The sequence below is a fragment of the Aythya ferina genome (genome assembly GCF_964211825.1).
Source record: "Aythya ferina genome assembly, chromosome: 4".
Lineage (NCBI taxonomy): Eukaryota > Metazoa > Chordata > Aves > Anseriformes > Anatidae > Aythya > Aythya ferina.
In genome coordinates, this window is record NC_140300.1 from 27,574,402 (window position 1) to 27,597,313 (window position 22,912).

At 40.9% G+C, this 22,912-nt stretch overlaps 1 protein-coding gene across 25 annotated transcripts in view; it reads left to right on the forward strand.

Annotated features, from left to right (window-relative positions):
• Nucleotides 1-2,142: 2,142 nt before the first annotated feature.
• DCUN1D4 (defective in cullin neddylation 1 domain containing 4) overlaps nt 2,143-22,912 on the forward strand; it is a 35,185-nt gene continuing 14,415 nt past the window's right edge. Inside the window, exons 1-7 of one of the 25 annotated variants that reach the window (XM_084516726.1) lie at nt 2,197-2,297; nt 8,515-8,626; nt 10,407-10,477; nt 11,387-11,426; nt 15,162-15,330; nt 17,383-17,412; nt 18,770-18,884. In XM_084516726.1, coding sequence (XP_084372852.1) covers nt 18,814-18,884 — 71 coding nt within the window. In that variant the 5' untranslated portion in view covers nt 2,197-2,297; nt 8,515-8,626; nt 10,407-10,477; ... (2 more) ...; nt 17,383-17,412; nt 18,770-18,813. Of the gene's footprint in view, nt 2,298-2,568; nt 3,070-8,514; nt 8,627-10,406; nt 10,478-11,386; nt 11,427-15,161; nt 15,331-17,382; nt 17,413-18,769; nt 18,885-22,912 lie in introns of those variants that run through there. The other 24 variants (XM_084516721.1, XM_084516727.1, XM_084516723.1 and 21 more) reach the window with 24 other exon arrangements.

Here is a 22,912-nt window from a genome sequence, read left to right on the forward strand (position 1 = left end):
TGATGCTTTATCTGCTTTGTTAATGTTCAGCAAATTCTGCTTTATTAACGTTTTAATTTTCAATACAGTTCTCTTCCCCCCTCTGACTTGAAAAACATGTAGTGGTTTGTGAGTGTGGTGCCTAAAATGAACTTTCAAGTTCATTTCAAAGCAAAGCAAGATGAACACAGGCATTTGGGACGCGCAGTGACTTTAGCAATTTGGAGTTTGGTAACTTTTGAAATCAAAGGGTTCCCTCAAAGAACTTTCTACACTACGTTTCTGACAGTGAAAAAGGTTAAATTAAGTGTATGGGGGCTTTCTGTCTATATGTTATGCAGCGTATTTCACAGTCAATGGTGCTTTTTATGTGGTTGCCATTTTAAACTATCAAAAAAGGCAAGCCAACCGAAAAAGTAAACAATGACTTTCTCCTTTAAAAAGAAAAAAAAAGTGCACTTTCCCCTCCCAGGGAAGGCCTTTGCAAATGAGTGCAGCTTTAGGTTAGTCCCAGCAGCATGTAAATCAGCTACTGCATTTCTTGCCCTGCCAGGTCTTGGTTAATTATTCCTCTTCTGCATGTTGTTGGGAGCACTTGCATGTGTGTTTAGTGAGCCATGAAAGGATATTGATCTGACTGAAAACAAAAAAAAGCCAAAACAAAAACACAACTTTTTTTCCTCATTATCTTTTTTTTTTTTTGGTAGGGCAGGGGCAGTGTTGCTCTGTGAGCTACCCCGCTATCTAACTGTCCAAGTAGCTGTAATGGCGCAAAAGAAAGGGTGCCAGGAGGGCTAGGATTAAGAGGCTAATGCCAGAACTCCTGAAAGTGCCTTTGCCCTTGAGAGAACGCTTGATGAACCGCGACCTAATTGCTGTGCTTTATTCCAAGTGTTTCTGTGTTTTGTAAACTCAGGCTTGAAGAGAGGCTCAGAAGTAAAACACAGGCCTGATGCCATAACATCTCCTTGCCTGGAAGCTTGTGTAGTAGTTTACAACAAGTGGCAGCAAGGTGGCAATTTACTCCTCCTCGGGTTTGGACCCGAGCTGCAAAGGTTTGAGCTCTAAGGGGCCTCGCTCTCCTGGGACAGGCGTTTCCTGGCTGGAGCATACGTGCCATCGTTTGGCAGGCACAAACAAAGCCTCTTGTGTCTTTCCCTATGGATTTCTTTGCAGATCTAGTTTTATGAAGGAGAGATTATGCTTGTGCATTCACCTATTCAAAAATATTTTGAACTTTTAATGTGTCACAGTGACGGTGTGATGTGCTTTATGGCTGCGGATAGCAGCAGTTGGAGAAGCTACAGTCTAAGGAAGGGTTTGCAGAGCAAAGCAGTATCTGTCATTTTAGACTTACGAAGAAAACCATAAAAACCTTTATTTTCAAACAAATGGCTTCAGATATAAACAAGTAGGTGTGATTTTTTCCCTTTATTTTTGGTGGCACCTTCCTTGAGATTTGTATCAGTTACATACAGCTTGGGTGAAGATTGTGTTTATGTGTGAGGATGTATTTTTATTCTGAACCGAACTAAATCGTTCTCAGAACGCAGTTTTTATTCCGTGTCCTTTTTCCCGTCAGCGTGTCCCCCGCCGGGCCCCTGAGGGCACCGTTCCCCTCAGCCCCGCGTTACCCCATGGGTTGTAACTCAGCGGTGCCCTGTTGAGCGTGAGCTCGGGCTGGCAGGCACAAATGCCAATGGCATGGGGGACGTTGGAAGCATCTGATAAGTGAACCCCAGCTTGTCCAGCTTTATTTATTTTCCCTTTTTAACCAATTCCGCCGTTTTTTCTCCTGTGGAGCCGGGCCTCCGCTCTGGCCCCCCCCTCCACCCCAGTCCCCTCAGCCCCCCTCAGCTTCCCCGCCCCGCTGCCGTAACAGAGCCCCGCCCCCTGCCCCGCTCATCCAATCGCAGCGCTCGGTGGGCGCGGCCCTCGGCCTCCGCAGCCAATGGAAGGCGCGGCTGACACAAAGTGGCGTTCTCTGCACGCGCTTTCAAGGCCAGCCATGAGTGACAGCGGGTTGACCCAATCACAGCGGAGGGAGGCGGGGCTAGACCACCCTCGAGCCCAATAGGACTACGGGAGCCGGCCGCGGCCGGCGGAGCGAGACTGACAGCAGCGTCACCCAATCGCAGGGCACAACCCGCGGCCTCTGCGGGCGGCGCCAGCCAATGGGCGCCGGTGGCGGGCGGGGCCGGGAGGCGTCCGCGCTTGTGCCGTGCGATTGGGAGAGAGGGGCCGAGGGAGCCGGGCCGGGCCGGGCCGCGCCGTGCGTGCGCGCTGCACGAAAATGCACTCGGATGGCGCCGCTGTCAGTGAGTAGCGGCCGGGCCGCCCCTCCTCCTCGCGGCCGCAGGGGGGCTGCGAGGGGCCGGGGGGGACCGTGAGGGGCCGGGGGGGGGGGGCGTGAGGGGAGTGGGGCCGTGACGCAGCTCCCCCAGCCGGGGGGGGCGCAAGAAACTCTGGGGGGGGGGGGGGGGGGGGAGCGCGGTGCATTGTGGGAGGTGGAGTCCCGCCCGCCGCCGCTCCCCTGCGCGGGGAGGGGCCGCGGGACTACAACTCCCAGCAGGCGCAGCGGCGGCACTCCCCGGCGCCGCTTCTCCCCGGCGGCGGGGCTGCCGTTAGAGCCCCCCAACCGCCGCGCGCCCCGCCGGCCTTCTAGAAAATGCGCCCGGGGGGCGCCGGCGGGGAGCCCTGCCCCAGGAGGACACCCGGAGGGCTCCGTGAGAGGCACGTACACCGCTCCCAAGGGGCTCTGGCGCTTCTGAAGGGCGGGTGGTGAAGGCTGCGCAACGATTTTTAAAAAAATTTCTCCGCAGAAAACAAAAATTCTGCCTCAGCCTTCAGCTGTTGCTGCTGCCCTTTCACAGCGTCCCCTGGGATATTCGGATCTCCCACCCCAACGTCTATATATATATACATATATATGTATATATACATGCTGCAGGCAGTTCGTAACCTGCTATAAGTGGTATTTAACAAGGAATGTTTTCCTGAATTAACATGCTTCGTTATCAGTAGATTCACAGCAGTGTTTTTTTTTTTTTTTTTTTTTTTTTCCTCCACGTTGATTAAATGCTTGCAACGGTAAGTGGCAGAATGTTCCTTGTGATCCTCCTCTGCCCTTGTGATGTAAGCTGCTGTTACATTTTTTCGCTCGTTTGTTTTTTCTTGCTGCGACTGAGCATAATGCTTCTTCACATTAGATGAGAAGCACAACTTCCCTTTTCTCTATTGCGAATGTTTGTTTAAAAGTTTCTTCAACTCCAATAAGAATAAACAGAAATGCCTTCTGTTTGCGAGGAATGCAGTAAGCTGAGTTAGGCAACTAAGCAGTCCTCTTGCTGTCTCTTATTTATTCTTTTGTAGCAGCATGGGTTTTTATTTCTGCTGTTTTAGCACTTGATTCACATTTGATTTTGCCTGAGTAACTTGTGTTAACTTTAGGTGAGTTACTAATTCTGTAATTTGCTTTTTTCCCCGATCGCTTTGGAAATAGGAAAACAAAGACTTTTTTTCCCTGCATCTTGAAGTAGAAGAGGAAATCATGCTTGATTTCTGTAAAATGCTTTGCAAAAAGTGAAGTGCGAGGAAGTAATATACATCCCATGAAAATGTGCAACTCTTGGATCAAATTTAAATATTAGGGCACTTAATGGTGATGGTGTATTTCTTTCTCCAATGGGTAATACTACTAACAAAGGCTTCAAGCAGAAGCTTTATTTTAAATGTACCTGCTTGCAAATCTCAGAGAAGCGTTTTCTTTCATATTGTCCAACTAAAACATTTTAAATAAAATGTTAAGTCTGAGATTAAATACAATATCTCATTCCGCCTCGTAAAGTGGCTTAAAAAAGCTCAACAAGCCACATCCCAGTAGGTGTATTTTATTTTACTTTTAAATATACGTTGTTGTTATGGTCACAAGTCTTTAATTTGCCATCGAGCCTGAGCTGGCATGGCATGTTTCTGTGCCACTTGTTGCAGATGCACGGCTGCACAGACCCTGAGACCCTGCCTACAGCAGGGGCTCGCTCCTGCCCATGAGATTTCTTCTTCCACTGCCCCGCTGCTCAGGGGCTTTGCAGGAGCGCTCTCTAATCCGGTCAGTCAAATTCATCTGGGTTAGCTCTCGCCCCCTGATTACAGTGGCTGAAGTGACACATTAGATTTTTGCCTGCAGTGGATTAGGAAATGGCCCCTGCTGCTGGCAGCGCTGTGGGATCTGTAATTTTGGCAGCCAGGAGGAAGCACGCAGCTGGGGCAGTAATGCCGGGGCCTGGCGTGGCTGTTCGTAGGCTGTTGCAGCTCCCTCATGGTGCAAAGCGGGTCTGTGTGGTGCTGGGTGCCCTGGCAGCCTGCACTGGATCTGGACAGGGTTGCATTTCTGCTGAAGCAGCTGGAATACAGGATACAAAGTTTTTATTAGCTTTGTGCCCTTTGTAGGATGACAAACACCACCTAATCTGGCGTGAAGTTGAGAGCAGCGCTGGCAAACTGCTCTGTGGCCATGGCTTTCAGTGATTCAAAATTAACTCACTGATGCTTCTCAAAATGAATTCGGTGGTAGAGTGAGTTAGGCTGGATGAGCGCTTCCCATCAAATGGGTGTAAAACTGGTTCTGTATGAAATACCTTGTAACTCTACTGTCCACGATCTTGAGCTGTAGGCTGAAAGAATGTCTGTTCACAACCTCAGCAGCACAAAATCACTGGAGGGCTGTTTGATTGGGTAATATATGCTTTAGAAGGAGGTTTAAATTGGTTCTAATTTTCCAGCGCTTTTACTCATTCTTTTCCAGCTGTGGCGGGTCATTCCGGCGTTGTTATGTTCTGGCAGGAATCTCCCCTAGGAATGCTTATCAGATACATGCAGTGGGTACACAAATGGTGGTGTTTGCAGCAACAGCCAGATTGCACCATAAATGCACTCAGTGCTGGGTCTTTTTTCTTTTTTTTTTTTTTTTTTTTTTTTTTTTTTAAAAGCCACAAAACATGAGGCAGCGTGCAGGGTTTTTAAGGAGTATCTGTTGCTATAGGCCTGACTTGTTCCAAGTCAATCAAGCATAAATGGAAATGCGTTCAAACTAAATAGTAGCTGTGCAACTTCTGTCTGCTTAAATTGCTCCAAAATTCTCAATGAACTTTAATCTGCAGTAGCTCTTCTTGTAAACAAGCCTTTGGGTCAGGGTACACCTTAAGCACCTAGGTAAAATAAGGATTTCTTCCTGTGGAAAAAAGATGAATGCTTTTCCCTGTCTGCGTAGCATGCCGTCATTTGGAAATATTTTGTTACAGGTGAAGTGGTAATGTTGCAGGGAAGGTTTACATTAAAGTGGTATGTTTAAGGACAAGTGTGTTTTAGTGTGCTGTTATTTCAGCCACATTTTGGTGGTGGGCCTTTATTCCAGCTACTTACACCCCTCTGTTTTGCTTCAGAATGCTTTAGGGTGTAGCATTTGGGAAATGTACTTGAGTTTGCGGGTGTGGTTTCAGATACAGCTGGTGTCAGCTGTACCTCTGAGCTCGGAGCTGGTCCATAGGCATGTGTGCACGCAGGAGAAAAGCCCAGTGGCACCACAGCTCTAGCTGTAACGGCTGGCTCCTGCTGGGCTCGAGTAGGACGGGCACCCCACTTCTCTGTCTGGCTCATTGGATGCCCTCATGGTCCTGTGGTGGCTGGAATTCAGTTCTATTTTCCTTCCTTTCTGAACCAGGCCCAGTGTTCAACCCCATCAAAGCGAAGATCTTCCTCTGCTTCCCAGGCCTTATTCTCTGCCTCTCCTTGCCTGCTTGCTTGCTCCTTGCTCCGGCGTGGTGGAATGGGAGAGGTGCATCTTCTGCAGGCTGCTGTGGTACAGGGTGTCGCTGCCTGAGGGGATTCAGCTGGGGATGGTGGAAACGAGTTCTTAATCCTGGCTTTGACAGGAGGTCAGCTCTGAGCTGCTCAGTGCACTGCACTTGGGGCATCTCTGCCTTTAGAGGGGTTGTACTTCTGCGTAAAAGAAAGCAAAACTGAGACATGCATTCCTTTAATAACAAAACACACTCAGTAATGAGTACAGGGATTCTGCTTCCTGAATGGAAGGACTGAGGACTTTCACCCAACAGGCTTCAGATCGGAACTGCAGAATTCATTAGTTGATTACTGCTAGGGTAATTCTGTCAGCAGAGTGCAGAGCATGACATCGTGGCGTTCAGAGATGCCAAAGCGATTCTTTTTTGGAAAAGTAAAGCTTATTTAAAACCGGTGAGGAAGACAGTGCTTTGAAGTATTATTTCCCCCATTACTGCCAATTTCCTTCAGTTCTGTTATTTGAAGCCGAGGACTGATTATATTAAACGAAAGTACAAGCACAAACATTCCCCTTTAATTTTCAGGAGTGAATCTGTCCAGCGTGTGTTTCTATCTAATTGTTTTCTGGGAAGCTTACAGAAACATCACAGTATTTGTGCTGAGTCAGAGAAATCCTAGCAGCCGTGAGAATTACTCCTACAACGACTTCCATACTAAATTTTTAATGCCCGGTTTTATCTAGAGCATTTATGTGTTGCATCTGTCTAGGATAATATTTTCGGATTTACTGTTTAGGTGTGCAGCTACTGGAGGTTTTCTGTGTGCTGAACCAATCTAGAAGCTTTTAAAGGAAACTCCAGAGGCTGCTGCTGCTGCCTTAGCGCTACTGCAAATGTTGGAGATGATGATCGTGTGCCCAGGGGCTGGGGGCTGTCAGAGCTCGGAGGTGATAATTCTGACAGCAGGAACTAAGAGATGTCAGGCAGGTACGTGTCAAGGTGTGGGGAGGCAGATAGCTGGAAATACTCCTTTTCTAGATATTAATTTGTGGTCTTGTGTGAATAGTTTGTCAACACGTTGTTTCCTGTAACAAAAATTAGAGCATGGTCGTCGTCTTTTCCTAAAAATGTGACTTGACAGGTTTGAGTTTGGCATTTCAGATAGGAAACTAGGGCATTCAGCTTCCCTCACCTCTGCCATTTGCTTATACTTCAAGAGACGTATTGAGGTTTTTATATCAGCTAGTTTGAGGTTTGTGCTTTTCTGGGTGTGTCTGGCTGAGGCGAGCAGAAGGAGGTTTAGCTTAGTTTGGTAAGGAAACGAGCCCAGCCAGCTGCTGCTTTTTGCCTCTCTGTAAGCATCAGGTCTGTGGTGTAAATTGTAATACTGAAGTATTTTAAAGGTTATTTTTAAACTTGTTGATGTTTACATTTGATTAGTATCTGATTGGGACTAATTGACTAACCTGAACTTCAGCCCTTGTTCAGAGTACTAAACTGCAGACTGAGTCCCGTGGTGTTAGGTTGCTTCTGGCATCTTTCCTTTCTGGTTTCCTGTAGTACTGGAGTTGTTTCACTTAGAGGTATATTTTTTTCCTTCGGTGTTTCATTGTGGGTTATTTCAAACTATTTAACAGAATTTGGAATTTCTATTGCTTCGGTTTTTGCTAAAGATAGGCTAAGACCTGCAAGAAAAATAAGCACATACATTTTTGTTGATGGATTTGTTTGACGTGCACCTCCTGAAGTTTGTACCTCGGGAAGCATCCCAGCATATCTTCTGTTCAGTGTTTGTGCAGCGAGCAGGTTTCCTTCTTTTGGGCCCAGGTGAAGATTTTTCCTTTTCTGCAGGAATAAAACCAGAGGCAGCAGCACTGTGTCCTATTTGAGGGAGGAAGGATTTTTTTACCCCTTGTTCGTTGAGAAACTCTTCTAAGTATGCCTTTTCAGTGGTATAGGATGCTTTGTGTGCCATTGCTTGCAATACACATACAACTAAGGCTTAGAGTGGCTCAGAAGGGGACTTGAGCTGTAATTTAACTGGGTAATTCATTGGCAGCTGCTCACCTTTGCTCTTGTAGCAGTAACTGGAACAGAAGCTTGCTTTCTGTTGAGGATAATATCCCGACTTTGCCAGCTTCCCATGTGGGAGGGACAACACTTGAGACTCTGGTTTCATTCTAGAAGCCTCAATGCTCCTGTGGGTAACCAGGCAGTGTGGAACTACGGCGTGATGCTTGTGGAAGAGCTGTAGGATAAATCTGTAACTCCTCAAAGTCCATCATGATTATGTAACGTTTTTTGAAGTAACAGATTAAAATTGTAAGGATGTTTCCAGTGGAGGTGTGAAACACGCTGGTATGGGTGATATGTTTGGAAGTGCCTAGGAATGTTTTATTTCAAAGGCAATACCTAGTCCATGTAATCCTAGTTTAAAAACGATAGAAAAAATATTTTAAAAAGTACCATCTTAAATGATTTAGTATTAATTTAGAAGACAATATTTGCTCGGTGTTTTCAACTTGTTAGTTCCAGGTGTAGCTGCTTTCTCTGAAGACCTTTGTAGGTCTTAAGCTGGACAACAAGGGAAACTTGAAAATTACATTTTGTTCTTCAATGGTTGTCTTCCCCCAATCCTCCCATTTCCCCTCCTTCCCCTTTTTTAAAAAAAATCCTTTCTCGTGTTGGATGGAAGGCCAGCTAAGAAACTCGGGGTTGTTTTTCTTTCTTTTTGCAGAACGGTTCTGCTTAGTATTGTTTGACTAGCAAAAATGGAACTTAATTGAGCACTTAATGCAGAAAAAATGTAGAGCCCTGTTCAAGATGCAAGATCTTCCTACCATGGCGTGGTAAGAAGATACGGCTTGTCTTTGTCTTGATATAGATTATAAGCACAGCTAAAGTGTGAAATACCATCGTCGGCACAGCTGACTTAGAGAAATTGTCTTGCTGTGATGGTGAATTGGGGAAAATGCACTAAAAAGTAGGCAGCTATTACTGAAATGACACTTTCCAGATAAGACAGCAAATGCAATGTGTGATTCATGTGATTCCTAAAGGTATCTTTGGAAATTCTTTTATTCACCTTGATGAGAGATTTCCATGCTGATATGCACTACAAGAATGGTTACAGCAGGCACTTCCTTCAAATGCACTTCTTAAACTTATAATGGTGTTTTTTGCTTTTCGGGGTATTTGACATCTCATAAAGTTGTAGGATACCCTCAGCTGGGACCCAGCTCCACACAGGACCACTGAAGAATCAGCCCATGTGTCTGGGAGCATTGCCCAAACACTCGGTGAACTCTGGCAGGCTCAGTGCCATGATGACCTCCCCAGGGAGCCTGTCCCAGTGCCCGGCCACCCTCTGGGTGCAGAACCTTTCCCTAACACCCAGCCTGACCCCCCTCTGTCCCAGCTCCATGCCGTTCCCTCAGGTCCAATGCAGATTTAGCCATAGATTCTGGGTCATTTCCAGTGTATTTGGAGACCTTCTTTCCAAACACAAAGGATGAAAATGTGGGAATAACAATTTTTTCCTTACTTGCATCTTAAATCAGAAAGCCAGTTTCAATGTTTCCCAGTAAAGATGCTTCAGTGCATCAGCTGGTAGCAGTGTCGCTGGGCACACGTGGGAATTTTGCTTGGGAGGCTTGTGCTTGTCACACAGAACGTGTCTCTGGCTGTGTAATCAGCATGCTTTTCGACACAAGTTCCAGTGGGGTTGCTAGTTTGCTTTCAGTTTAAAGGGAAGTATCTTCTAGTAGTTGTTGTCTGTATTTCTCTCAGCTGGTCTGTGCCAAGCTTCTGAGATTCCTGCTGGTTTGCATCCTCTCTGAGCGGATCCAAGTTGATCTTTTTTGTGGAAATTACTACATTTCTAGTTTTGTTCTTGGCACATTTCTAGCAAAAATAGGTGATTTAAAAGAATAGAGGAGGATTAGTTTGTCGCTTTTCTTTTTTTTTTTTTTTCATCTGAAACAAGCTCAAGAGTTTTATTTGTGGAGCATGGAAGCAAAGTCAGTGCCTAAGTTAAGGCTTCTTTCATGAAGTGTCAGGAATCTTTTTTTTTTTGGCTTTGGTCTTAGCTGCTGTGTTGTGACTTTTGGTTCATTACACAAAAGTCATGTTTCAACTCTGTAAGTGTATTCCAGTAATTCAGTTTTGCTAAGAAAAGAGCATGGATGCAAGTACTTGTTTATTATCTTTTAAAAAACAAGTATTATTACTAGTGACTTTATAATGTTATGTGAGAATTAAACTGTTCCTGGAATAGCTGGAAGAAGAAGATTAAGAAGCATGGAAACTTTGTAATGATACCTGATTTTAAGGATAAAAGTTGTAAATATTTAAATTTTTCAACTTCAATATAATTTTGTACTTGGGTATAGTTCTGTTTTGCTGGGAATCATCCATGCCATAAGAACAATGTGCATGTAGGATCTCCTCCAGGTTTAACTTGCTCATTTCCATTCGATGTTGAAAATGTTGATACTGAAGGAGAATTGAGTTGGCTTTGGTTTATAGACTTGTGATGATTTTATTAAATTACCAGAACATATGAAGACCTTGGATGCTACAACTGGAAAACAGGCAATTTAAACCTTTTTTTTTTCTCTTCTCCTCTAGATTTTCAACTGAATTCTCACCTATCAACACTGGCAAATATTCACAAGATTTACCACACCCTCAATAGGCTGGTAATGACTTGCCATTTTCTCTCAGCTAGGGTTATGCTCTAGAACATTGCTGTGGTTGAAATCATTGCATGGTTACACTTCCTAAAACTATGGCTGCCTTTCTGTCTGAGAGGCTGTGGGTTTCAAATAGAAGAATTAGGAGATGAGCAGTATGTTGAAAGATTATTCACCAGGGGTCAGAATGGAGTTTGAGGAGTGTTCTCTGCAACGTTGGATTCAGATGTTTTTTTCAATCTGAGTTTTCCTAGATCTGTCAGATACTGATGATAATAATCATAATTATCCAATTTCTTACAGTTTTTGTGGAAAATACTGAATGAGTGAGCTGTCCTCTTGCAACCATGCAAAGAGTGAAACACAATTTTTGAAGAGTGTTCCTGCTGCTTTTACACTGGTTTTACTGTAACCATATCTGGAAGTGCCTATAAAGCTTCTGTTCGTACATTGCAAATTTGGTGGAAAAGACACTGCCTAAAAAGGGGGTGATTTGTTTCCAAGATTGCAGTTGTTTGTAACCACTGTTCTTGGGAACAGCTATGGGTGTTTATCCTTAAGCAAAGCCGCTTCTATGGTAAATTCTAAATTGGATTTAAATGGGATTGTTTAGAACAGCACTGTGAAGTTCCCCATTCAGTGAATCATTATTTCCACTCTTCAAGTATGGTTTGTTTTAAAAAATATTTCAAAATATTTTTCAAATGACGTACAGATTATTCTTGGACTTCTTAGGTAAATTTGCAGGGGTAATTTGTTTAGATAAATGGAAGTCCAGAACAAAGTCTCTGCAGTTTTAGCTAGATGCTCCTTAAATAATGAAGTTGAATATCAAATTGAAGTAAAGGTTAAAAGCATTACTGATCGAAGAAGGTCGCTATCTTGTTTAACTGTATCGCTCCTCTTCTCTTACAGAATCTGACAGAAGACGTTGGTCAAGACGATCACCAGACAGGTATTTAATAGGGATGTAGTAGAAATAGACCAGAATAATGTAATCGTGCTTTGTGAAATAAGTCTCTTTAACATTGAAACTGAAATTTTAGGCAGCTAAGGGAGTTCTAGAAAGCAACTGCCAGGTTTTTTTCTAATTTTTCTTCAAAATAACTGTACATGCTTTCAGTTTCTCCACTTGTGAAGAGCTCACGTAGGTTTCAGCTGTGTGACATTTTTACTATTTCTGTGCAAGTTCTTTAGAAGACTTTATGAAAAATTTCTCTCACTCCTTGGACTCAACCCATTAGACTAGCAGAATATCCGTGTTCTTACAGTGTTTTGACTCTTGAAAGAGCATCAGTGAGAACAGAGCAGAAGCAAGACCTCTTGGGGTTATTGTGTTGCCTGTGACCGAGTTTAAATGCTGTATTCCAAACAGCCCAACCTCCCAACCTTTTTTTCAAGTGATTTTGATGGAGAGAATGTTTTCCTGGTTCTTGTGCAGATTTTTCAATAGATGTCTAAGGGCTATTTCTTAGTTCCAAATTTGTTTTCTGTTCTATAAAATGTCATCATTTTTGAGGCCTTCATTCCAGGTGCCTGGTACTAGCTTGCTGCCAATTCTTCTTCACCAGCATTTGAGCTTTGCGGCTTGATAACTTGCAGCATTTGTTGCCTTCTTTTGTACTTGTTCCTTATGAGCTGGCATCTGCCTTTATTTCTTTTTCTTCATTCCTTTCCGTGTTTCAGGCATGATACCTAAAGAGGAAGGAAAATAACTTGTTGGCTTCAAGCCCTGATCATTCAGCAGAACAGTTCTTTAAAAGTGGCCATATCTGTCCTACCATCTGTCTCGAAGTTGTTCTCTATCCTGAGGTGCTGGCTATGCGTGCTGATGTTACCCTGAACACTTAGGAGAGTGGAGAGAGCTGTCAGCTCCTCCTGGAGATTTCTGGGACAACCTTGTAAATTTAGCACACTCTTAGCCTAGAGCAGTAAGAGATACGTAGGACTGAGTTGTTTTTTGATCTTACTGAGATCACTTGGGGCTTGTATGCCCTCCTCCATACTGCAACAGGTGACTTTATTTCAAAGTTGCACTGTCTTACCCTGCCCATAAAAGGCTTCTATCAAATATTTTCTGTCAGTGTCCTCAGTGGTTTCATATTTGAAAGGAGTTCATCCCATTAAACCTCATCAGAAGAGGCTGAGGCAGCTAGTTCCAGACAACCCTTTTACTGTCCGTTTGTTAGGACCGATCCCCGTGGTGATCTAGGTGCTTGAACTAAACACAGATACATCCTGATTTTGTGTACAGAAATACATTCTGTAATCTTCGCTTACTTTTGATCACAAAAAGCTGTTGTGAGGCGTGAGGTATTGGTCTCGAGGCAGTCACCTTCCAACACTAATCGATAAGAGTAGGTGTGCTTAATGTATTTGCGATTTGTCCTATCTCTTGCTTGGCACTTCTACTGCGAAAGGTTAATGTAAGAAATCAGCCTCAGAGCTCTCATCATCTTTCTTGGAAGGTGTTTGAGCATGTTTTTGATTTTAATGAAATGTTTTATTCTGACATTTGTGGTTATATTATTACCGGCATTGTATTTGTTTTAATTAAGCTTGAGCATGTTCATTGAATGAGTTTGGGCAAAAAACCTAGAAAAGAATTTAATTTTTTTACAGTAGCTATGAAAGAACCTTTAAAACCAGGAAGGAAGTATGAAATCAGAGTTGAAAATAGAGGTTGCTCTACAGATTAGAACATATTTAGATTTCATTCCAGTGTTTTTTATGCTTCTGCCCTGTTTTATATCTCCTTTTAGAAAACGATGAAACCCCAGCATATGCATAAGTTCTAGCCTTCAGTTCAGTTGAAATCTGCATTTGGTTTCCCTCGTATGAGCATAGGTAGACATGCAGGGGGATGTTATGGCCTTTGTGAGTATAGTGCAGTGACATCTCATGTCCATTTCATATGGGACTTGACAATTCTGAAACATCTTACATAAGAGTCTTATGTAAATCTTAAAAAAAAGTTACCTTCACAAATTGTTTGATATATTTAAATGTTAATAATTTCTGTTCTCCAATAAGAACTGTCAAGACCTATTCATTTTGTTACAGACTTCACAGTAGTGAATAGATGCTGTGTATTTATTTGAGGTTTTCCATCCAGAACTCATTTGGCAGTCATGTTAGGTCTGCAAAACATTCCTTGGGTGTTACCGAACCAATCTAGAGGTGATTTTTGTTTTTTGAGACTTTTTTTTTCATGCTCTGAGTCTTTTGGAGCAAGCCTTGTCCTTAGAGATTCCTGTGCTTTTTCTGATGTATATATGGTTAATATTATTACAGTGGGGGCCCTGTTTTGGGAGTGACTTAATACACATCTAAATTGTGTTCAGGCTTCTAAAAGCTATTTAGAAAAATGGAGTGTTTCAATTTTAGGTTAACATTTGTAATGAACTTCTAAATGCTTATTACATTTATTTTAAAGCAGTTGTTTCTGATCTAATAAGTGTACCAGACATCTAAATTATTTTGGACGATAATCTCTCTTCTAAGTATTAGTATTTCTTTTCCTGGAACCAGAACATAGGTATCTAAGAGTTAAAAGATGGAATTTTCAAAATTCCTTCAGTGATTCGGGAACTAACATGGACCTCACTTCAAAATACTTGTCACCTGCTGTAATTACACTCACATAAAATGTATAAATGTGTTAGCATTCAGTATGTTTTATATATCTGAAAAATAAGACTGTAAATGTGTTGTGGGGCTTTATCAGCTGTTGGTAAGAATCACGGGCATTCATTAAACAATTTTTTCCTTTTTTTTAATATACACATTGAATTGGAAAACTGGCTCTTGGTTTTGAAATGGTAGTCATTTATGTCATGACTACGAAATTAGCAGCTTGTCAATAGCTTACATTAACGTAATAATTTGATTATTAAATTGTAACTTGCTTACCTATCCAGACTAAAATGTCTTGAAAAGTAAAAGTGCATAAGTACATATCCTGTCACCTGGCTGGTTTAACATAAGGAGGTAATGCCTTCAACAAAAACAAGGCTTCAGTGGTTTTATTGAAGCTTGGGGCAGAGTGGTGGGGAGATTATTTTGCCACTACTTTTTTTTTTTTTTTTTAATTGGTTTAAAGAAGAAAATTTTCTTGAGTCCAAAGCAATTCTGTAGTCTGGAATTCAAGATAGAGAAGAGCTTTTTTCCTGTATACCTGATTTTACAAGAAGATCGCAAATTGTTTGATGCTTTGATGAGTATCTTGTTTTTTTCTCATCTTGTATCTGAAAAACAATGACTGTTAACTGTGTTTGTGGTGGTCTTTTTGCATCATTAAGTGAGCAGCTGTATCTTTCCAGTTGCTTCAGCATTCACAGTTTGTAATTATTTTTCTTTTGAAACATCCATCTACTTAAACATCAGAAGAACAGGAATGTTTACAGGCATTATTTAGAAAGAAGGTGAAAATTATGTCAGTAAATCACTTCTATAGGGACACAGCTTGTAGAATTCGTTTTTATTGACCACTGTTTTTTTGCTTATTTTGGTTTTGTTGCTGTTCTAAGCGTGTCCCTCTCTGTGGTGCTTATCTTGCGCATTGTTTTAAATTTCTTGGGGTGGATTTTAGCTCTTGAGTTGATATTTCCCTTTGTCTCCTGCAAATCGTCTCCTGCAAATTTGGAAGTACTGAATAGAACGTTTGGCAAACAACATTTATACTCGGCAGGCTTTTGGCTGATGGTGGCTTATTCAGCAGCCATTTGGAGGCTCTACCTTGCAAATGCTAGCTTCAAGTGTCAAAAAAACAGTGAGAACTAGGAGGGTTCTGCCAATCTTGAGTTGAGACCCAGGAGTAAGAAACTTTGAAGATAATCACATCAGAGAAGCTGCGCTCGGTAAGTAAAGTTCCTGTCAAACTTTGCATGAAGTCTGAGGGAGCTGCATGTGCATTTGCAGATGATCAGGCCTGTGAGAAGTGAAATAAGTTGTGAATAGCTAGACCTAGAGTTTACATGTAGGATTGTTGTAGGTCTGTTTGGAAAAGGTTATTAAGTTATTCTGTAAAATCAGAAATTGCAGGAATTGAAACAAACCCAAACTCAGATAGGTGTTAGCATTAGATGGGGGTAACAGAAATATCCTGCTTTGTTCACCTTCCAGAAATTATTACAAGGAAATTATAACTACACTTCAAATTCAGTATACTGACTCTGGTAACAAAAATATATATTGCTCAAGTAGTGTTCTTGTAGTCATGCTCTTAGTAGTTAATAGATCATTCAACAGCTAAAACATAGTGAAGATTTGGTCCAAAACTCAGTTAACAAGTTGTTAAATCTCTGAAAGCAAGTGCAGTCAGTATGTTTGTCCACCTGGTGTCTGTGTGTGTGTACATACGTATTTAATAGCCGCTTACCAACTTCTGAGTGCTCTCTTTTCTTCCCTTTTCTATCAGTTTGAGAACTGCAACTAGATACATTCAAACCAAGAAAGGCTCTAAGTTTTTTGTATGAGTTATTGGAGAAATTGGGGTATGATGAATTCTATTATCACTTTAAGCCTTTTTATCAAGTTTGGCAATCTTCCTAAAACTGTCCTATTATTTAATGAGAAAAGGACTTCAAACAGGAATTCTTGAATTATTTTTTTTGGTTTGTTTGGGGTTGCAGAGCTGACAAAATGATTGTCCCATTCTGTAACATTCATTTATTTATTTTCATCTTCTGCTGTGCATCTCTTTTTCACAGAAGCCTTGCATATTTCTTTTCCCAATCAAATAACAAGCATTAGTGGAAGTAAATGGGAAAACCCTAGAGGGTTTGGTTTGGTGTTTTTTGTTACATTTTACCAGCATCCAATGCCTGTGGCCATCATAATAGTTTTTTTAAATAGAAAGGTATTTAAAAAATCAAATTGTTGTCAAAGGAGTGAGGTGGTTGCAGGTTGTCTTCCAGGTACTCAAGTACATGAATATTTTTCAAAATAATGTGTTCATTAGCACATATTTTTGTTTATTAAGTTTAGTTTGTGTCTGGATTTTGTTCATAGATCTGAATCTGTTGGCTGTCTTTAGCCATCTGTTAAGTTCTGTTGTCTTAAGTGTTTTTAGTTTGTGTAGGCTTTCAAATAAATACTTACTGCAAGATGTAAAATGTGATTTAAGAAGCCATAAAGCATCATACTTAGAGTAACTCATGCGAATACAGTTTTGTGGTATCATTAATTTGCAGGCATAATGAGGTGGAACAGGTAACATTCAGCAGATTAGGTCCCTAAGTTTCTTTAATCTGGGTAGCCAAATGTTTGGGGCATCCTATGAATATTTGATAATCTCTGGTTTACCTGTTTCAACTACCCCTGATATTTTTGAGAAGATGAATATTACTATTGTTAATATCCAGCCATTATTATGTTTTCATACGGTAGGAATTTATGGGTATAATGCTGGGAAGTTTTTTTTTATAACTAGTTAAATGATATTATCAATGCATAGTACTCTTAAAGCTTTCTTTTGAAAAGGTAGTGTCATTATGGACATACTTTCCTGAGAGGATGATATTATGGGGGAGCATTAGTTAAAAAAAAAAAAAAAAAAAAAAGGAGGGGAAGAAAATAATAGTAAAAATATTAATAAAGAAGTATAGGAAGAATTTTTGAACTGGAAAGGGTGGAAAGAGTATTTTTTTTGAACTGGAGAGATTAACTGATCTTAATAAAAGTGATTGTAAAGGTAAGATCATAGAAGGCATACTAAGTGCAAAACCTTTATTAGTTGAAACCAAGTTAGTTAATGTTAATAATTGGTTTGAACATCTTGCCTAACACTAGAAAAATCCTTACTTTCATATGCATCATAGTTTCAGTGCATGTTTAAAGTAAAGTACATGTAGAGTACTTTAAGGCCTGTGAGGCTGTAAGGTTCCTTACATGTGTTTCTCCTATAACAGGAGAGAGACTTTCAAAGATACGAAGAATAGGTAAGCATAAGATTGCTGTTAGTATTTGTTGGGAATTGGGCCTCTGGTTTCAGTCTGTTCCCTTGATGTCAAAAAGCAGTAAAAGTGTTTTTGCTTGCTTCTGTGCTGTGTTTTAAAATAAAAGATTTTGTGGGCATCTTAATAAAGCATAGCTAAACTTTGGATGCTGTTGAAGCTAAGAGAAGGTAGCCTAGGCATGCTGTATTTCTTCATGTTTCCTTGCAAGTTTCTTTGGCATTGCTTTGTCTCTGGATTTTTATACCTCACCTCTCCCTTCTTTTCCTTTTAAAATTCTCTGCATAACACTTAGAGCTTTGATAGCTCGTTGAGCTGCTCTTACACATACCTTTCTTGGGTGTCCCATATGGTCTTCAGTATATGAAAGTAGGACAAAATTCTGCCTGGAGTGTTAGCCTGTTGCTTTCATGAGGCGGCAGAGACAAACAACTTGCTGTGGTCAAAAGGGCTGATCCTGTGCTCTTCATTGTGCTAATGCACAGACAGGATTGTGTTATTTATTCATTTATTTATTGGTTTTGCTTGGGTTAATTATTTACAGGTTTGGTGAGCTGGATTAACACACTGAAGCTGACAAAAGGAAGAAATAGGAATATGCAGCTGAGAGAAGGGGAGTGGAGGACTGCCACTTGACCTGACCATCATGTGTTTTAAAGTGGCAGTTTCCTACTTTTGAACTCCTCACTGTTTGAGAACTATCCAGTCCAACCAAATCCAAATGATACAGCTACTTTTTTTTTTATTATTTGTGGTTGTAGCTCTTCAAAACTAACAAAACAACAACAACAACAAAACAAATCACCCAACAAAAACCAATCCCCCTCACCAAAAGCAAATCTACCAAACAAAACCAAGAAATGAACAGAACCTTCTTTTCCCCTTGCTCTCTGTATAACAAAGAAAACTTCGGGCTTAAAAGTGAAAAGGTTATGTTTTCTAGAGGTATGCTGCTCTAGTTTTTGGGTCATGTCTGTATTTAAGAAAAAAACAACTCTTAGAAGTTGTGATTTGAATTAATTACAGAAAATTTGGACTGAAGACTAAAATACATCTTCAGGATAGTCTTAGTTCTTGCCTTTTGTTAGACTGAAGTAGCATTAGCATAAATGTATGTTTTGGCATAGTTTTGGCATAGCACTGACTTCAACTGAAATCTGATCGTAGAACACCATGTAAAACAGATTTTGCTCTGGAAAGGGGACCATTTATTTTGTATTTTAAATCCACTAATGTCCTTCCTTCCCTTTCCTTTGTAATATTATGCCTATTAGTGGATGCAGTTTATCTGGTCTGCAGCAGTTTCATTTCTGTGTACTGGTGTTTTTAATTCCCTCTGTAGGAAGTCTCCGGTCTTGCAGTTCATCAGACTGCTTTAGTAAAGTGATGCCTCCAAGGAAAAAGAGGAGACCTGCAGCAGGAGATGATTTATCTGCTAAGAAAAGTAGACATGATGGGTATGTCATCTTACCATGGGCTAAGACTGGTGGAATATCTAAAGATGAACAGCTGATATGATCATGTTTTCAAATACTAATGGGAATGGTATTCAAATTTGATTGGTTTCTTGATGTGGAACCACGGCCTGTGATTAAATTTTGGGATATTAATAAGTACATCTAGGTTCAGTTTGCTCCTTACCTTTTTCTAGTCATACAAAAAGCTTGCAGGGAACTTGTGCTCTTGTTTGCCAGCTGTCAAAAGAGATGTACTTGCTTGTTCAAAGACTTCTGAGGGATATAGTAATGTCTTCCTCTATATGTGCATAAGATCTAGATTGGGCATTCTCAATCTATAGCCTGTCAGAAAAGTGAATGTAACTGTAGCCCCTTTGCAGCCACAGCTCTAACCTGAAGTTCTGCTAGTCTGTCCCTCTCATGTTGGTTTTGTGCTGAAGATTGCCAGGCAAGGTGATAGCTGATGGCCGGGTGGTGACTGAGGTGGTGCTGCTCAGCTTCCCTCTGAGTGGGTTCTAACTGTGTGCACGATCAGCGTGCTCTTTGGCATAGGTGCTGCACTTCTGGAGATGGTGTATTTTCTGTGTATGCTCAGCCTCCTTTGCATCAAGCAGCAGCCATTGAGTGTGCTCCTTGTCTACAAGATGCAGCCGTTACTTAGTGCACTGAACTCAGAGCTTGTGGGAGTACAGGACAGTGTGCTCCTTCATGACAGCTGCCATCACACCTCGACAGGAGGCCTTTAGTATATACGAGTGTCCGGATGTAGAAAAGGGATGCATGCAGCCAGAAAGTTTGGTTGCCACTGCATAAGCCAGTGAGCAATGAGCTCTGCTACACTCAGTATTGCAGGTGCCTCAGAAAACACAAGCTTCCATAACAAGTAGATAGGCAGAAAGATGCATTTCTTTCCCGTCAGCCAGAAATGAGGCTGTGTGCTTTCCTTTTCTTTCACTAGCGTGAGTAATCATAATGCTGGTAGCCAAATTAAGCCTCTGGTTATGCCTCTGTAACCCCATTGTGTGTAATAGGGTTGCACAACTGTAGCTGTACTGGTATTTATTAAGTGATCTGTTGGAGCAGAAGGAAGTTTTCAACTTTCCCTTTCATTGCTTTGCATATGTGAAACTAGCAAGAGCAAAAAAGCAGTGCGTGTTCTAAATATTTATTCTGCTTTTGGAAAAGTTAAAAGTGAAAATAGAGTAATGTTTCTAGAATCTATGTAGAGAGGTTTACAGAAATTAAATCTACGTCTCTTTACTAAGACCCTGATAATAAGACAAGCCAAAGCCCCTAGAAGGTAAGGTTGTCTATAGTAAGAGATACTGATCTGTAAGAAAACAATGAGAAGCTGATTTTGTACTCTGTCAGTACTACATATAATCATTAAGAGCTTTTTGAAAACATAATTGGAAGTATTTTTTTGTAACTTTTGGATCTGGTCTTCATTCTACTGCAATCTGAAGTTTTTGTAAAGCAGATTGAGGTTTTCCCCCTTTAGAAGTGGAGGTGAAACGAGATTTAACGACCATGGGCCACAGGGGAATATCTTTCTGATGTGGTTCCAATTTTTGTATTTCTTCTTAACTTCTAAGGTTTTGGGGCTATCTCAGCTTCCCTCTGTTTAAGTTTCCTTTCTTTTGTTTTGGTCTCCAAGAAAATAGCTTGAATTTCATCATGACTGGCGATGTGAATTAATTTCCTGCATATTCAGCTTAGTCTTAGAACCGTATTTCTTTCAAGGAAGGATTTCTTCAAAGTTGGCTTATGGCCCTGTAGCCTGTGAACAGGTTAGACAACAAGCAAGCCGTCCCTTACTTCCATAACTTTTAGACAGAGCTCATGCCTGTTCTGTTCAATTTTTCAAGGTTGGACATCTCAATGTGTTAAGCAGGAATCTATTTGAAATCAGGAACCTTTACAGCAGTATGCTCTTGTAGACCTGTTTGCAAAACTCTTTCCTCTGACATGGTGTACAATGCTGTACGTAATAAAACCAGTATGGTGTAGTGCAATGCCAGTATATGGAATAAAGGGTTTCTGGGCTCATTTCTTTACCATTGCTGCCATTTTAGAGGCAGACTTCCTAGAAGCTGCATGCAGGTAACTCACGTCTCTCTTCAAGGGACGTTAGCCTATGTAGAATGTGTAGCAAAATGTGAAGCAAAAAAGGTAGTCAGAGTCTGTTCTTGAATGTCTGCTTTCAATGAAAAACAAAAAGTGTGCTCTTAAGGACAGACAACACTCCTGAACAGAGGGGTGATTTCAGATCTTTGTGGAATGATCCATGTTTTGTATGTTTCTGAGTTGTAGCGGCCAGCTCACAGGGGGAATGTTAACAAATAAATGCAGTAAGTGTTCATCAATTTGCTTTCAGTGTGGAAATGTTGGGTAGTACTCTGCAGGTTATCAAAGGAGTGTCATCAGGTTATCATTAAGGGTGTCATCACAGCGGAGACCGAATGTTGATGACTTCTCCTGGTTTGTCTGCACAAAAAAAAAAAATATTTTTAATCCTTACATGGATAGTTTTGTTGGATGATATCTTCAGTTTTCACTGTTTGTGTTCCTATAATCACTTCAGTTATGGAATACTGACAGTAATGTTTTTGAGATATTTATTCTTTCCAGAAAGCTTAGTTCAGCAGAGCTCTGTGCTGAAAAAGATTTCTAAAGGCTCTTTAAACTTACAGACCCTAAATACATATGGTAATGAAAAGCTTGTAATAGCCTTCACTTTCAATTCCAGGCTGTTACAGCCTCATCTTGAAATGATTAGTGGAATAACGATGCTGGCTATTGAGGAAAGTATTTATAGGAACAAATCTAGATGTTAGTGAAGTTATTTGGGAGTGTTGTTCTCATGCATAGACTACCTATGAAAAAGTAAAGATCCTGTTGTTCTTTAGCATCCTACCTGTGCACAATAAGAGCTTGGATTCTATTAGTATTTTCACCTTGAACCATGAATGTAGTATTTGAGTGGGAGGGATTTTTTTTTGCCAGATGATAAGCAGTGAAAATAACTGTGTTCACCTCTGGATAGCAATAAAATTCATCTTGTCTTAGAGAACGGTATTTTAAGTAGACAGTTTAGTGCACACACCAGAAAATAATGACTTGAAGACTTGGTTTGTATTTCCCTCTTGGTTTGACAGTCTTGACCTTATTGTTCTTACAACTCTCACAGTCTGGCGTATTCTCAAATAAGACTTGCAAATCTGTATTCTGTATGTTACTCTTCCATCATTGTGTTAAAGGGCATAGAAAAGGTAAAAACAAGCTTCATCTGAAGATAGTTGCTAGGTAAGAGTATATTTCTGTGTATCTGTTATGCCAGAGATTGGATTTTGAGAAAAATGAGCCTTGTAACATAATGTCTTCTTTCCAATAGTCTCATCTGAAAAGAAAATAATTCTAGTCATTGCTCCAGAGTCATGCTGAGTGCTGAGGGGAAAAATCTTACAGTTATAGATACTTGGACTGTAGAGTGATGAAAACCAGGGAAGTATATCTGCTTCCTTGAAAGCTGTGTTTTCAAGCAATTAGATCCACAGGTCTAATACATCCTGGATGTGTGTGTGGATCACGTAAAGACATAGTAGTATGAAAAACAAATTTGTTTTGAGTTATCAGCCCCGTACTGTATAGTGAAAAACTGAAGTTTTGGAAACACAGTTAACACAATATTATTAATATGGGAGACTAAAATAGGAGCATAACTAACCTTGGAAGTTTTCAAAACCTTTGGTATTCAGAGGCTTCTTCGTTCCTCTGTCATTTACCAGCTGGCTTGCCGTGCAGGCAGCCTGTGTTACCTACTGTCATGGATGTCTAGACCATATTCCTTGGAAGCAGATGTTTTCAAGTAGGCACAGATGTAATTGCCTTTTTCTATACCTTTTCAGTGACTTAATAGTTATGAAGAAACTTAACTGGAAGTGTGTCAGTACGTATGCTGTTATACTGTTTTTTAAGTGAGCCTCGTTAAGTTCAGAACATAAGTTTAAATGTTTAGGGATGATTGT